Source organism: Ascaphus truei, chromosome 3 (assembly GCF_040206685.1).
Source record: "Ascaphus truei isolate aAscTru1 chromosome 3, aAscTru1.hap1, whole genome shotgun sequence".
Classification (NCBI taxonomy): Eukaryota; Metazoa; Chordata; class Amphibia; order Anura; family Ascaphidae; genus Ascaphus; species Ascaphus truei.
Window position 1 is genome coordinate 327,976,512 of NC_134485.1, and position 16,998 is coordinate 327,993,509.

At 41.8% G+C, this 16,998-nt stretch overlaps 2 protein-coding genes across 5 annotated transcripts in view; one reads left to right on the forward strand and one right to left on the reverse strand.

The window, feature by feature from the left end:
- The first annotated feature begins 1,466 nt into the window (after window positions 1-1,466).
- SPRYD4 (SPRY domain containing 4) lies at window positions 1,467-4,947 on the forward strand. Its single transcript, XM_075591406.1, has 2 exons — window positions 1,467-1,619; window positions 4,012-4,947. The coding sequence occupies exons 1-2, from the start codon at window positions 1,517-1,519 to the stop codon at window positions 4,548-4,550; spliced, it is 642 nt and encodes a 213-aa protein (XP_075447521.1). The 5' UTR covers window positions 1,467-1,516; the 3' UTR covers window positions 4,551-4,947.
- An 8,396-nt stretch (window positions 4,948-13,343) lies between these two features.
- GLS2 (glutaminase 2) overlaps window positions 13,344-16,998 on the reverse strand; it is a 60,813-nt gene continuing 57,158 nt past the window's right edge. For all 4 annotated transcript variants that reach the window (XM_075591410.1, XM_075591409.1, XM_075591407.1 and 1 more), the window contains one exon: window positions 13,344-14,702. In XM_075591410.1, coding sequence (XP_075447525.1) covers window positions 14,546-14,702 — 157 coding nt within the window. In that variant the 3' untranslated portion in view covers window positions 13,344-14,545. The remainder of the gene's footprint in view (window positions 14,703-16,998) is intronic.

Genomic DNA, 16,998 nt, shown 5'->3' on the forward strand with positions numbered 1-16,998 from the left:
GGTGGCGGTGGCCCGGCAGCTAGCAGGACTGTAGGGGGCTGGCGGGACTGTGGAGGGCCGGTGGCTGGCGGTGGCCCGGCGGCAGGACACAGCAGTTGCTGCTGGCGCTGCCCCGCTGCGCTGCAGGCACCTGTCAGTCCCACAATGGCTGCTCGTAAGTGCGCCGGGCCTCCCTCTCACGCCGTCGAACCGGAAGATTAACCCAGCTGACTTCCGGCGCTGTCGAGAGACTAGGCACCAGGTGCAGCGGGTTTTTTTATAACTGGACGGGCCCCCGCCACCGCCCCCCACAGTGACAGCCCACCGGCACACCGCCCCCCCTGCAGCCACCGGCCTGACCTGAGATCATCCCCAAAGTAATGCTTTTTAAACTTAGCTGAAAAAAAACATGTTTACAGAAAGCTATCACAGGGGTCATATTTTACACTCAAGTCTCCAGACACTGCCCTTATCAGCCATATACACTGCCCTTACTCTATCAGCCATATACACTGCCCTTACTCTATCAGCCATATACACTGCCCTTACTCTATCAGCCATATACACTGCCCTTACTCTATCAGCCATATACACTGCCCTTACTCTATCAGCCATATACACTGCCCTTACTCTATCAGCCATATACACTGCCCTTACTCTATCAGCCATATACACTGCCCTTACTCTATCAGCCATATACACTGCCCTTATTCTATCAGCCATATACAACCCTTCTGTCCCTTTTAAGTGAGCCATACATGATAACCCTATATATTTTGTATTTTTATACTCAGACTGTAGCTCATTAACATTTAAGCACCAAAGAGATTAAAATACCTAATACCTCATAACATTATCATAACAAGTCCAATGAGTCTGCCTCTTGTATGTATGTCTGTCTGTATGTATGTATGTCTGTATGTATGTCTGTATATCTTGCCCATTTTTATGTCAATGTGTATCAGAGAAAGCGTTCCATAGTACTCCATCCAGTGGCATTCACACTGCTCTCTGGCAACTACCACTTAATGCCCCAGCATGGGGGCTGGAATTAAGGGTGTGGGGGTGCTAGACCCTCCCCCACATGGGTTTACACATTTTCACACTATAGTAATGTATCTCAGTTACTGATTTGGTACATACTGCACCCCCACTCCAAAAATAGTTTCTGCTCTCCTGTGTCCCAGTGATACCAGTACAGGGGACAGAGCAATGGGATACACAGGACAATTGGCCTGCTGAACATTTTGAAAAACAGTGAGACCTGGCACAGGAATGGGAAAGGTTTGCATCATTGGAGTGTAATAAGTAAAGATGTTCCTGATTATTTTTTAGGACACTTCCTTTAAAATCTGAAAACATGAAGCATCCCCCTGGACTACAGGATACCAGTATCACAGACGTGCAGGGTAGGCCACGCCCACTGCGCTGCTATTGGCCGGTACAGTCTGGCTTGCCACCTCCATAATGGCTGCGCCTTTATTTGTGTTTTTTTCTTCAGTGGAACTTTTGGTCCCGTTACCCGTCCACATCCAAGATGGCGTCGCCCATGAAGGCGCTAGTTTTTGGAGGCCGCGTGCTTAACTGCTTCAGGGTGTGTTACGTCCGTAGGTCTTACGCGACCATCACGGCCAGGAGGGGTGAGTGCGGTGCCGTGAGTTGTGGATCACTGTTAGAGAGTGGAGGAGAGGGGATGAGGTGTGAGGAGGACAGCTGTAAGGGCTGAGGGAGGAATGGAAACCGGGAGGAGCGAATAAAGGCGACGACGTGGAGGCTGTGCAGGACATACACACCGCATCCTCACAGGAACCTCCAGCAATAGGGCCATTGCAGACCATACTCACTAACTGTCCATTATCATGACTCTGAGAAGTTTATAATTCTTCTGCTGTCCCTGAAAATAAGCAGATGGCAGCTTTAGAAACTTCCTGTATCTCCCTAAAGGAAGCTGTCTAATGGTATCCTTTATAGTGCACACTCTTCCAAGCATTGGGGTAAACATCACTGCATTTGGGGTTTCTGGAATAAGTAATGTACAATGTAGTGGCTACACTAATCCATTCCGAATGAGTGGAGATGGGAATCCGCCCAAATCCATTTCCCAGATTTTCTCGCATTTTCCATCCAAAATCCGTTTCGCGGGGTAAAATCCGCAAATAGGTTTTGGTGGTTTTTTTTTCATCCGTACGGATTCATCAACTGTCGCCACTGGCTATAACCCGTGTATGAATTTGCAGAATCCAATCTGCGGATAAAGCAATCTGTTGGTGGATTTTTAAGAATTTGTCAACGGATTGCCGATTCCACGGATTGGATTCTACAAATCTGTGCACAGATTGCGGAATCCACGGAGTGTATTGGTAATTATAATAATAAAAAAAATCCATTAAACGTGAATTGCCGTTTAATCTGCAGGCCAAAGGAACTGGCCGACCCGCTGTGTGTCCAAATCCGCCCAAAAGAATTGTCCATCTCTACAAATGAGTAAGGCTGCGCTTATAGTGCCCGCGACGTCGCTCGAAAACAAATAAAATTGACTCCGTCGCCAGCGTTATAGTAAGTGCGATGGAGCGACGTCGCGTCTGGAAAATTGTAAGCCCGGTCTATTTGATTTTTTTTAGAGACAGTCGCCACATGTGACTCTCTAAACCAATCAAATTGCGCGGCCTGCCCCCTTTAGTGACGTCACTGGCGACCGTCGCTAAAAACAAATTACAACTATCGCGGGTGACGTCATCGGTCATGTCGCCGTCGCCAGCACTTTAAATACGGCCTAAGGCTTTGACTCTTCTGGGAAGGGAGCTAGTATCAAAATACAAATGACCCCTTTACCAATGTCACACACAATGCTACTATACACTGATAAAATAATGAAGGTTTTTGTATTACCTTCTGACATTATTATTATCTTTATAATGGTATGTCATGCGATGAGGACAATCCTTTGGCACTTGGCCCTTTCTATATAGTTTTTATTTTTTGAATCAAGTCTTATTGGCCTTTTCTGAGAGCTCTTTTCCAATAATAAAATCAGACTGGAGCATATTAGTCACACTGCATGTACAATGTGGAATTGTATGCTTTTCTCTGGGAACACTGAATTCAATCACCTTAGCTACTTCTCTGATTAATGCTGGCACCATAATTACTTTGAAAATGGAGAAAAGCAAAAATAATAATTTACCTGTGGCTTTAAACACGGTCAGTCTGATCACCAAGTACATTAAATAAAGATTTTAACACAACCTCCCCCCCACATCCCCAAAGAATTTGTTTATCATGATCGTGGTAAAACATTTTTTGTAAAGATCCTTACACGTAAAGTGGAAATTGTCCAACATTTAACAATATTAAATTTAACCTATTAAGTATGTTGTTGCTTTTTCACATTACCAAGCAGCTATCGATCGTATAGTTACAGTTTTGTTAAATAAACGTAACTGTTCTGTAAAATCCAGCATTGGTTAATCCCCCCCCCCCACCTAATATCCTGGATTATTTTGAATTTGAGATTTTAAAGATATGTTGACATTCTAAAAGCTCTTGGTCCTGTTGAATTAGATTCCTTACATTAACCAAAAACAAAAAATTATATAGCGTTAAGTGCACCATTTTTATTTATTGACTAATACAGTAGAGATTTGTAATCTTATTTTAACTGAATAAGGTAACATTTGTATAATTTTAATTATACAGTAGTTTAATTTGTATAATGTTATTTTCCCATCTAAGCATGTCAGATTTTTTTTTCTCTCGTTAATATGGTTCTGCTTAATCTCTAACATTACGACTGCAATAGGCTCTTGGCAAAGCTTAATTTTAATCTCCCTGACTCTTAATTTTTCAAATGCTTATCTCTCCTGTATGAAGCATTACATTTTAAAAATAAACAGTGTTGGAAAGGACAAGACGAGATCTCTACGTTTTAAAGCAAAAGATCAACACATATTGCGACTTTTAATGTAATGGAGAAAAAAAAACTTTTCCTTATAAAATTGTCAGACTGATCTTTTTTTGCTATCTTCATTACAGATGTCACCTTTAAACTGGATGAGAAAACGGCTCATAGCAGCTTAGAACTGTCAAAGAAGGACACCAGAGTTATTTATCATATGCTGGGCTTTGACCCCTCGAATATCCCTCTCAACCCTGAGCGTTTCCGGGAATGGGCAGTGGTGCTGGGTGATACTCCTGTGGTAAGCGGCCGCCATTACTGGGAGGTGACGGTGACGCGCTCCAATGAGTTCCGCATAGGCGCAGCTGATGCAGATATGTCCAGAGAAGAATGCATTGGCGCAAACAGACGTTCGTGGGTCTTTGCTTACAGCCACAAAAAGTGGCACGGCATGCATGGGAACAAAATAATCCCAATTACCAACATCGGCCATCCCGGGAAAGTAGGGTTGCTCCTGGACTATGAAGGTGGAAAGATGAGCCTTGTGGACTCTGAGAAAGGTGGCCTCATCCACACTCTTGCTGCAGATTTCCGAGGTCCCGTTCTGCCTGCATTTGCCCTGTGGGACGGGGAGCTTCTGACCCATTCAGGCCTAGATATCCCTGACCATCTTTGAAACAAACAAGTCTTGCCTCTTCAGCCAGGATAATGTTTTGTCAGTGTATGATATAAAAAAAAAATCACCTTTTTTGGTATGCACTTAGTGGATTGTTTCCAATATTAAAGGCAATGTATAAGCTATATGCAGTGCTTGCTACACCAAGAAACTCTTTTGACATATATATATATATATATACATTTATTATTATTATTTTTCAAATACTTTATTACAGTTTTTCTTCAATATATTGGGGAATAGAAATCAAAAAGGGAGTGGAACACTATAAGAAGTGAACATATTCCACTTAACATTGGAAATTACACAACTTGAGAAGAACCACTTCCCTTCTATAAGTGAGGAACAACCAATTAAGTAAGAGTTTGTGCAATAAAGAGAATTAATGTTACCATTATTACTGGCTGAGGTTATTGACACTTTAGGCATAATCCAGGGCTTCCAGACTTCATTAAATTTAGTACAAAACAGATACAAAGCGTATCGATCAATTGAATACAACGTGATGTATGAAGTGAAAATAAGTGATTTATAAATGATAAATAAAAATGTGATGCAGGGTCTTACTTGGCGGCAGCAGATGAAGTACCCCCAGGTGGTCCTAACCTCACCGGAAATGGGCCCAACTGCCACAATCGCTGCCTCGGCTGGGAACCACACCACCGATAGGGCCTGAGGGGCTCCATGGGTGGAGAGCGAGAGATAAAAGGGGGGTGGGAGGGGGAGAGAGGAAGGGTGTTAGAGAGAAGCAGGGCTTGTGGGAAAGGGATGATTGGGGGGGGAGAAGAAGGAGAGTAAGGGGGTGTTTGAGAGAGTAAAGAGAGGTGGGTGGAGGAGGAGCATGTGGGGGAGAAGCTGGTGAGGACCTACATTAAGTGTGTGGCTTGTGAAGCTTACTAAAGCTCTTGGAGTAGCCTGCCAGCCAAAATAATTGCCCACCCCTGATCTAGAATTAGAGATTTATCAGAGGAGTTTATAAATAAGAACATAGACCAATGACCAAGGGCGTTTAAGTGTCTTCTGATTGCAACCCTGTAAGCAGGACATTTACTGCAGTCTTTTTTATTTAATTTTGAGTAAAGTACCAGTGGTACATAGAATTGTAAGATTTTTCCTTTACAGTGGTAGAGATAGAACAGCTGCTTCCCAAATGTCCTCCCAATCTGCAAGCTCCAAAGACTTGAGAAGCTCTCTCCCAATGAAGCATGAAACAACACTTTCCTGGGGCAATTAGGAGCTTGTATAAGGTTGCAATAAGGCCCTAACGGGGTAACACGTTTTTGCATAAGATTTCAAAATAAGCATGGGGATTAGGTGATAATTAGAAAATAACGAAACTACGAAACGATGGATTTGGAAGATTTTATATAATTCTTTGGTAGTTTATATTTCTGGAATACATCGAATGATTTCAGTGACACCATTTTCTGAGAAATCCAATGTTCTGGAACTGCTAGAAGATGGACTGGGATAAAATCAGTGTTACATGGTATGGGTAGCTTAGTTGACTGATTTTAAAAGTGAGCTTATATTTCAGTTTTTGACCATCCCAGCGCTTAAGACTGTGGTTGATGACCAACTTGGTTGTTAAGTTGGAAGGTCCCTCTTTTTGGGGGGGCGGGAAGGGGGAAGCCATGATAGGGTGTTGGTAGAGCATGGAATTGATTCATAGGTCTCAATATCTGCCCCATGAATACATCCAGAGTGCCAAATTGCCAATTGACTTAGTTCGGAGGCATACAAATAAGGAGGTGACAAAAGGTGGAGGCAAAGAAAAGTAAGTAACCCAGTAAGTAAGCCATACGTAGTTGAGGTGCAACATAAACTTGGTAAAGAGAGGAGCGACTTCGCATTTGCAAGTAAAATATCGTCCGTGAATAGTACAATTTTTATACTCTGATTTTATCAGAATACCATGCATTAGTTATTCTAAATTTGAACCGCCGAGGGGTGAGGAGGAGATGCAGGACAAACCTTGTCTGGTTTAATTTTTTTTATATATGAAGGGTATTTGACAGGAGACCACAACCACAAATTGTAAGGGGTCCAGGCTTTGACTGGAACCCGCCCTTACCTGGCTGCTATGGACATTTTGATTACTGGCAGCCTGCTATATTGGCTGCACTTGTACAAGGGCTTAAATAGCATCCAGTGACCTCCAGCCCCTGCCTGAGAATTGTATATTTTTCCCTTTGTTCCTGGACACCCTGAGCCCTAGTTCCTGAGCCTTCCCCATTCCTGATCCTTCCATGTGGCTTTTCAGTACCTTTGGTTTGCCTATCCTTGTGGCTTCCTTGTTCCAGATGCCAGCCTGTTGCTGTGGCTTGCCTATCCCTGTAGCTTCCCTGTTCATTTGGAATTCCTGTTGCTGACCCTGGACTGTGACCCCGACCTCGCTGCCTTCCATCTGCCCTGACCTTTTGCCTGTCACCTGGATTCTGCACCACTGCCGCCTGCCCTGACCCTTTGCCTGCTTACCGACCACGGATACTCTAACAGGACTCTGTCCCTGGGCTCTGGTCGGTTAATTGGCAACCCTACCTGCGGGTCCGCTTCCTGATTGGAGACAAGCACCGTCACACAAATCCAGGTAGCTGGAGAATTATATAATGCAGAGATTCCAGTAATAAATGCAAGTAGGCCAAAATATTGAAGGGTTAGGAACTTGTACTTTCAATTTACTCGATTGGAAGGCCTTTTCTGCATCAAACATCAAGGCCATGCCACGAACCTTGGAAATATTTGCTTTGTGGATTAAGTTACTTGTCAGTCTTGCAAGTACAGAGAGAGAACGGATCAGGAGGATACCAGTAACCCCATAAAGTAGCTTTGCTTTTTTTTAAATCATTATTTCCCCCCTAGCTGGGAAGCAGGGGGTCTCCGGAGGTTAACCGCCTTACTTTCAGCTCTGGTAACCCCCCCTGCTCCCCAAGATCCTTATATCGGCTGTTTAAAGGTCCTGCAGCAAGCGGGCCATTAGGAAGCTGCCATGGATGACGTTGCAACTTCTTGCGACGCGTGACCTTTTAAACACATTTTCTATGCCCAGGCAGAGCTGTTACCGGCAGCCCCTGGAATGAGTAAAAAACATTTAAAGCACAGCATTTACAATTGAAAAACATGTTTGGAAGCATAAATATGCATGTCTTGTAGTTGTTGCATTTGTAAGAGCCTACTATATGCGTCAGCATTTTTTTAAGTTGTAAATTACGTGTGATCCTGTGCTTTGCTCACCAGTTTAGGGAATAGGACAGATTGTAAATCATCATCCTTTAGGAAAATCTCACAATATTTTTCCAAAAATGTGTTTATTCTGTACTCCTTGTTTATTGAAAGTGTCTATATATCTTACTATTTTTGTATCTGGGTCTGATCTCGTTATCCTCTGACTTAGGCCACGTCCATAGTGCAGGATATGGCGTGAGCTACGTAGCCGCGCCGAAACAAACACGGACGCCAATGCATATGCGCATAGTGCACGCGTGCTAGTGCATGCACATGCGCTATAGGGAGAGCGGCGCTTCACAATACAAACAAGTTTGTATTTCAAGCGTGACGCCGGGTCACGGAGGAGCGCGGAAGCTAGCACGTTCCACTATGGACGCGGTCTGCGACAGGAGCATCTTTCAGTGCATAGAACTCTTTGATGCTTCTTTCTCAAAGTTAGCTCACGTGAAGGAACCTAATCTGTCAGTCTTTTGCTTCTTTTTAAAATCATCCATAGAGGAGCAATAAATTACCTCTGCTGGAATGCCAGAGATTTGAGATTTTTAGGTGGCTGTTTTTTTTAATATATACACTCAGATTTAATAAGCCTTCGTTAGCTTTTTTGATCTCCAGACCCAGGAAGGTCATTGTTTGTTATAATACAAATTCATGTAAGATGCCAACAATGAATATAATCCCAAATTTGGATATGATTAGTGAATTTTGACATAGTTTAATTAACATTATTTGCTCCTCCCATCACCCGATATAAATTTGCGTAGGTGAGGGCATAGGTTGTTGCTATTGCCATTCCTCTGATCGTGTGATAACATTTGCCATTAAAGACAAAATATTTGTGAGTACGTATATATTCCAACAGTTGACATGTAAATTCATTCTGTTCATTGCATTGTGTGCACACTCACAGAAAATGGTGACAAGCATTTTCTGTGAGTGTGCAGACGATTCAGATACCATGCTTTTGAATAATGTTTGTATGTTGTGATTCTACATCTTGACTTGTCAAAACATTTCTGCACCACAACAATATCAAACACGTATATAAAAAATATATAACGTATATAAAAAACATATAACGTATATAAAAAATATATAACACGTCAAAGTGGGTGTCTAAAAACATACAAAGGTAGAGTTGTCACAAAATGTCTATGACATAGTTGTCACAAAGTGTCTTCAACACCTGATCCATATAGATGCTAACATGTTCTGTGAGACTACCAATCCCAGAGACACTCGTTCTGTTACGGAATTCCTTCCGCCCCCTCTGCTCGGTGCTGGGCATACACCCACCCTGTGACATGTTATCTAACCCCCTAACTGCAATGTCAGTGTAAAGATACCACATGGAAATGCCAGAGGTATAAGGTGAGTAAATGTTTAAAATGCTCAAACAGTGTACGAGTTTGACTTTCTACGACTTCTAGAAAAATATGGTGGAAAAATGTAGTTCTAGTGATGCACCACCATCAGTCCACACACACCAGTCTAAAATGTTCTGAAAACAATACACAAATCATTCTACTGGATCACCTGTCCAGATGTTGCTATTTACCTGACTGGTAAAGACTTCCAAACTGGTCAGTGTTGCACATTAGTGGCTAACTGAGGTAGCGGCACCCCAAAATTAACACTTTATAACCTCTCTAGTTAATTTTTCAAAGGAGGAACAGCTGGCAGGTTACTATGTGGAAATACTCTACTATAGAATGGGGAGTGTATTCATTTTCAGTGTGTGGCTCTGGGTCAAACATTTCCCACTAAATGGTATTGCTGCAGTAGGCACTCTGATGCTAGAAAGGCCTTTGCATCGTGCTACACTTGGGGTTTGCAGCAATAAGAATAAAATAAATATATCATTTTTACCCCTTGCTCTTCTATGGACAACAGAGAAAAAAAGCCTAGTTATGTCACCCTTTGTACCTGGATGGGTGGATTGCTTTATTCATAAGCTACTACAGTACGCTGTAGATTAACGGAATCAACTGCTTTAAGAACATCAATGGCTTCCTCTGGTTGTACCTTTTATAAGAACCAAAAAGTATGAAATGTGTTGATTTATAGAACTAATGGTCTTCGTGGTATTACTGGTTTAAAAACTGCACCTCCCAAGAAAACTGCTTTAGATTTTCTTCCTCATCTTTTGTCTCCTATACCTCTCTCACTTTGACATTCCTACTGTGATAGGTGACACCTCCTGTACATCTGAGCCTTATCTTTCCATTTCCACGTGACATGCTGGGTTTCCTCTGGCCATTCTGCCTTTTTTCACCCCAGAATTTCCTGCATCAAGCAGGATGTGTGCTCATTTGCATGTCATTTCCCAGAATCCCTGGCTGCAGTGGAGTCACTGTATGCCAAGAGATAATGGGGGGGAAAGCGGTGTTGCAGACCTGGCAGAGACATGTGAATGTGCTCACAAGTTGGATTTTTATTTGCTGCAACAAGCATAATTTACTGGCCCTGACTACTTCTCTAGTGAACATGTCACTGTATAGAAAGACCGCCATGATTTATAGAGGGGTCAGCTGTCTAGCAAATCTTGCTTTTGTTAACTCTAGCGGTGCCGGTGGCAGCTTTAAATCTTGCAACATGCTATCCACTACATTTTCTACCGCAATTCCGCGTCTGCACCACAGGCTACAAAACACACTTATTTCTAGCCATCGCGTGCTGTGACAGAACTGAAATGGATACAGTGCTCTTTAAAAACTGTGACCTTTCTCTTGGCCAATAATAAAGTAACAGCTGCCCATGTGTTTGGGAATCGGAGTAGTGCTGATTTATATTTCTCTATACCCTGCTTTGTATTTAACAAGAATGAGACGCTAATACTAGCAAAATATTGTACTCTTTGAATCAACCGACTGTCTTGCAGAGACTGATGCTTGGAGGAGAATTCGTGCTTTGCTTAGACTACCCTGCTGGCTGCTTGTATGTCATCAGTTGTTACCATAGATGGGCAGGAAGAAGTCACATTTGGCTACCTGCAATATCCAAAGCAGTGTGACTGTGGATTTTTTCCCCCTTGCTACTGTATGGTGATTTCCTGTAGTCTACATGTCGGAAGACCTCATAATGCTAACGTTGGTAGTTGTAGCTGCGATTTTAAAGAATGATGTGCTCCAAAAAAGATTGAAAGTTGTGATTGACATTTTTATTAGCTTGGAACAATCTTAGGTGTCGGCACTTTTTTTTTTTCTTCTACATTTCATACCATCATTTTATTTAATCCAAATAAAAACGAACCACACTAGAAAAAGTTGTCACTGCCTCAAAGTAATTCTTCCCTTTTTTGAGGCAACTTTGCCCGACGACTGCACATCTCACATGTAAAAACATTAAACTTTGGTTTCACCACTGTCCCTGCAGTAGGTGAATGCAATGCAGCATGCAGGCGGTACAAATAACGTGTTGCCTACACTGCAACATAGAAGTGCAAAGAAGGACACAAGTATGACCCGTATGTGATGGTTTTGAAAAGCCATTGCAATTAGAAGTGTAATCTGTGTCACACAAGGCAGTATACAGTAGCAGCCAAAATAATTTCTTACACAAAGTTTCATATCGGAATCACAAGGAGATCAGCGGCTTTATTAAGCCGCCTGTCAAAACTAAAACCGGCAGCATTGCTTTGATAGAGGGTTGTGCGATTTAGATCCGTTCATCTAGCAGAGACGGTTGTAGAAATTAGCGTGAACCTCTTCCTCAGTTTCGGAGATACTGCACCTGCTATTAAACTAGTGTTGACAAATAATGCTCTGTAAAGAGCACCCTCAGTTAAAGCGATGATTCTTAACCCTTTGCTTCTCTGGGATCCTCAGCAACACCACGTTACAATTCTGTGGCTAACCAAATGCTTTTATTTGTGCGCGCTTTCGTGATACACTGATCTCTTCTTCCGGCGGTGTTACAATGGATAAAGCAAGAAAGGTTTTTACTTAAAAACAGTGTGTCCTGGAATGTATCTGACTGAAGCCTATCCCTCCCCCCTGTGCAGTATGTGATTTATGACTTAAGGTGTTAAATGGTCCCTGAATGTTAGTGATGTAAGAGTATGTATATGTAGTTGTGTGTATACCAGTAGTGTGGGAAGGTGTAGAAATGTAAGAGGGTGTTGCATTACTATTAATGTGTGTGGATACTATGTGGTCCCTATTGGTATATAGGGATAGAATTACATTGTATATATGTATGTGTAAGAGACAGCGGTGTGCACATTCATATAGCGCAGTATGTATAGACATTGCCTTTCGCATTCATGGGAAGAGAGTTCTCTTGTGTCAGGGTAGTGACTCATGAAGCTGCGGTCTCGGTTTAGGCCACAGCTAAGTGTCCCGAACAGTTGCATAAATTTGTATTCCTGCAACCGTCTCTCTTTCGGTGTTCTAAGATTACCTTTGACCCCATAGTATTCTCACACATTAATAGTAATGCAACACCCGCTTACATTTCTACACCTACCCACACCATTGGTAAACACTCCCACACACACCTTTTGTAAAGCACTATTTACACTGTGGGCGCTTTATTAACTTATATTTACACACACACACACACACACACCCTCTTACATCACTATCATTCAGGGACCATCAAGGCTATCCCTCCCACATTAAGTCATAAATCGCTTACTGCACAGGTGGGAGGGATAGCCTTCAGTCAGATCATTCCAGGATGCACTGTTTTTAAGTAGAAACCTTTCTTGCTTGCTCCATTGTATTTAAAACCAGAGACAGAACATGAAACACAGACAGAGCTCAGTGCTACATCCAAAGACACCAATACACGGTACAGTGCCTAAAATATATATATATATATATATATATATATAATAAAAAAATAAATAGATGATACCGTTCTGTGGCTAACGAAATGCTTTTATTTGTGCGAGCTTTCGAGATACACTGATCTCTTCTTCCGGCGATGTTACAATGAATGAAGCAAGCAAAAGCTATACTATAAAAAGTGTCTATTGGAATGTTATCTGTGCTGGTCCTTCCCCCGGTGTGGATGTGTTTTATGGCTGGAGGTGTCAAAAGGCCAGCCATAAAACACATCCACACCGGGGGAAGGACCAGCACAGATAACATTCCAATAGACACTGGTTATAGTATAGCTTTTGCTTGCTTCATTCATTGTAACATCGCCGGAAGAAGAGATCGGTGTATCTCGAAAGCTCGCACAAATAAAAGCATTTTGTTAGCCACAGAATGGTATCATCTATTTATTTTTTGATTATTGAAGCTTGGCTAACACGGTTCTGATACCTCTACATGTATGTATGTGTATATATATATATATATATATATATATATGTATGTGTATATATATATATATATATATAGATATATATATATATATATATATATATATATATATATATCTATATATATATATATATATATAGATATATATATATATATATAGATATATAGATATATATACAGATATATATATATATATAGATATCTTTTGAATAAAATGATCTTTTAGTTTAACCCTTTGGCCAAAATGTTGTAAGCCTTAGAGGGCCTCAAGGGCTTATAACACTTTGGCCAAAGGGTTAAACTAAAAGACCATTTTATTCAAAAGATATCTATATATATATATATATGTTCTGTCTCTGGTTTTAAATATATATTGCCATGCTCAGTAGCACGCCTCTTTGACACCTATACGCATATATATGTTGTGGTTATTTTGGGGGTTCAATATGAGCTTATAGGGGTCCTGTATGTTTATCCATTGTAACATCGCCGGAAGAAGAGATCTGTGTATCTTGAAAGCTCGCACAAATAAAAGCATTTAGTTAGCCACAGAATGGTATCATCTATTTGTTTGTGATTATTAAGCTTGGCTAACACGGTACTGAGAGTGGTGCGTATATATATATATATATATATATATACACATATAAATATATATATATATATATATTGCTTATAGTTAGATATAGATATATTTGTTGTTTTTTTTATCATTGTTCAAGGTGTTTGATTTTTTTAAAGAATTGGTTGAAATCAGCTTGCAGCCCTAAATTGTACAATGGATTTAAAGCTTTGTGCCTCTTTTCTTAGTTTAAACATGCAACTGAATATTGCACCCGCAGCTAAGACCCTTCAAGAATATATTACACCAGAAGGCGAGATCCTGCACTACTTTTGTGACTGCAGAGCAAAAGATGAGCTTGTGGCATAGATATAAGCAAGGTATTGTTCTGGCGGGCTAACCCTTCACTGTTGTAGACGTGCGCCATTAGGGGGTGTGGGAGGGGATAAACAAGAATGCCCCATGCTATGACGTCCGGGACGGGCCAACCAGGCTCTCATCCGTCCATATACTCTCTCCCCTACAATCTTTTTGCTACAAACCATACATTAATAGAAAACTATTCACCTGCACATTTCCAGGCAGTGTCAGAATTTTGACTTTCCACATTTTTAACCTGAAATTTCTATACACCGTTGAGTCTCCACTCTCCCATCACCTGACTATGTTTATTCCATTGCCTCCCCCCAGAAGTGGTATAAGTTACTTGAAAGCTTACAATTTAAAGCAGGCACTTAAACACAAACATTCTACAAACTACGGCTTGTTCATCTGAAATTCAGATTGCTTGCATAACTGTGCTACTGCTTGATGAGTCCCCAACAGCAAATCAGCAAATGGTTAATGCTAGCTCCCCAGTCACATTTTACCCGATTTAACACAGGTAAGGGAAACCTAAGATGAGGGCATAAGTTGTGGCACTAAGGTAGTGTCAGCTACACCATGCTTTCAAGATTCTTCAAGGACATCTGCTCCTCTGTATGCCTGACCCCATTCTGGCAATTTTTGTAGGATTCTTGGTATTCAGTCAGCAGCTTCACCACCTCCTGCCTCTCAAATCGGGCTGCTTCTTGCAGAGGGATGTTACCCCACCTAAAGAAGGCAAACAACTCTGTCACAGGAGCGACATTTCTGAGAGCATTCTATTATAGTTGCTGGTGATGGAATTGTATTTTATCACATGGGATGGGAATAGCGGGCTCAATTGTAACAGACTTTATGAGTGCGGTTATCTGGCCCCACTAAGTAATACCTGTGTTTAATGGAGACATTCTTCAGAACACCTCGTTATGTGTATAACAGTGTTTATACAAGAAGGATCAAAAAAGTATCCCCATAGCATCCGGCACTCAATGCTGGAAAAATTATTCTGGACGACAATAATCCAATAGGAAAAATTACCTATCTCAACAACTGTATAGGGAATTAGTAACCCTTGTACCAAAAAGTCCAAAGAAAATAATAAAGTTTTATTAGTTTAAATACTCATTAAATCACACATATATACATCATTCAAAACTATTAAAATACCCCATTCAGAGGTGGCTAGTAGGATCAGTATTGGTTCAGTAAACTATCTCCATTGATATTTCAGTGATTCATGCCGTGCTGTATATCATAGAGAGTTTCTCAGAGTATCACACTATATTTGTTTAGGCTTGTTGGTGTAACATATCCTAGCATGAATAAATATATTCATTATTAGTATATATATTGATAGGATAGCCCTATAGATGTGCTGAGTTTTATGTCAATGCATATAGTTAGCTTGCAACGTATCCTAGTATATAGCTGTTCAGCATTCCCTATACAAGTTGCAACATAGGGGTTAAATTTGCTATGAACAATTTATATACTATGATATATACTAGGATACAGCTATATACTAGGATATCACTAGAGTTCCTATCAATTGAGATAGTTTACTGAACCAATACTGATCCTACTAGCCACCTCTGAATGGGGTATTTTAATAGTTTTGAATGATGTATATATGTGTGCTTTTAATGAGTATTTAAACTAATAAAACTTTATTATTTTCTTTGGACTTTTTGGTACAAGGGTTACTAATTCCCTATACAGTTGTTGAGATAGGTAATTTTTCCTATTGGATTATTGTCGTCCAGAATAATTTTTCCAGCACGTTATCGTGCGCTCCTGGCTCCTGCTCCGGTAACGCGGGAAGTGGGGGGTTTGAGCGCGCCGCTTCCCACGCAGCACTGCCGGAGGGGGGGGGGCTCTTAATCACGGTATCAGCCCCTCACATACGGCGGGCCCGGTGCGGCTGCGTCTCCGTGGGGGAAGGGGGGGGGGAGAGACTCAGACAGAGCCGCAGCTCTGCCTGGGGTGGGGGGAAGTCAGGAGAGAGGGGGCAGGACACAGAAAGAGAGACACACACACATATACACATATACACACACACATATACACACACACTAACTGATACACATACACACACTGAATGACACACATACACACATACTGACTGACACACACACACACACACACACACACACACACACACACACACACACACACACACACACACACACACACACACACTGACTGACACACATACACACACACTGACTGACACACATACACACACTGACTCACACACATACACACACACACTGACTCACACACATACACACACACACTGACTCACACACATACTGACTCACACACATACACACACACTGACTGACACATACACTGACTCACACACATACACACACACACACTGACTGACACACATACACACACACACACACACACACTGACTGACACACATACACACACACAAACTGACTGACACACATACACACACACACTGACTGACACACACACACACACACACACTGACTGACACACACACACACACACACACACACACTGACACGCACGCACACTGACATGCACGCACACTGACACACATACGCACGCACACTGACTGACACACATACACACGCACACTGACTGACACACATACGCACGCACACTGACTGACACACATACGCACGCACACTGACTGACACACATACGCACGCACACTGACTGACACACATACGCACACTGACCGACACAGAGAGACATTCACACAACACAGAGAGAGAGAGAGACATACACTGACACACACACACACATTGACTGACACACACACACACACACATTGACTAACACACACACACTGACACACACACACACTGACTGACACCCATGCACACACTGACTGACACACATGCACACAGTGACCGACACACATACACACAGTGACCGACACACATACACACAGTGACCGACACACACACAAACACACATACATACTCACTGACTGACACACATACACACACTGACTGACACATACACTGACTGACACGTGTGCCGA

Coding starts and splice junctions, on each gene's coding strand:
- SPRYD4 (XM_075591406.1), top strand. CDS start 1,517: ATGGCGTCGCCCATGAAGGCGCTAGTTTTTGGAGGCCGCGTGCTTAAC. Junction 1,620..4,011: donor GACCATCACGGCCAGGAGGG/GTGAGTGCGGTG, acceptor TCTTCATTACAG/ATGTCACCTTTAAACTGGAT.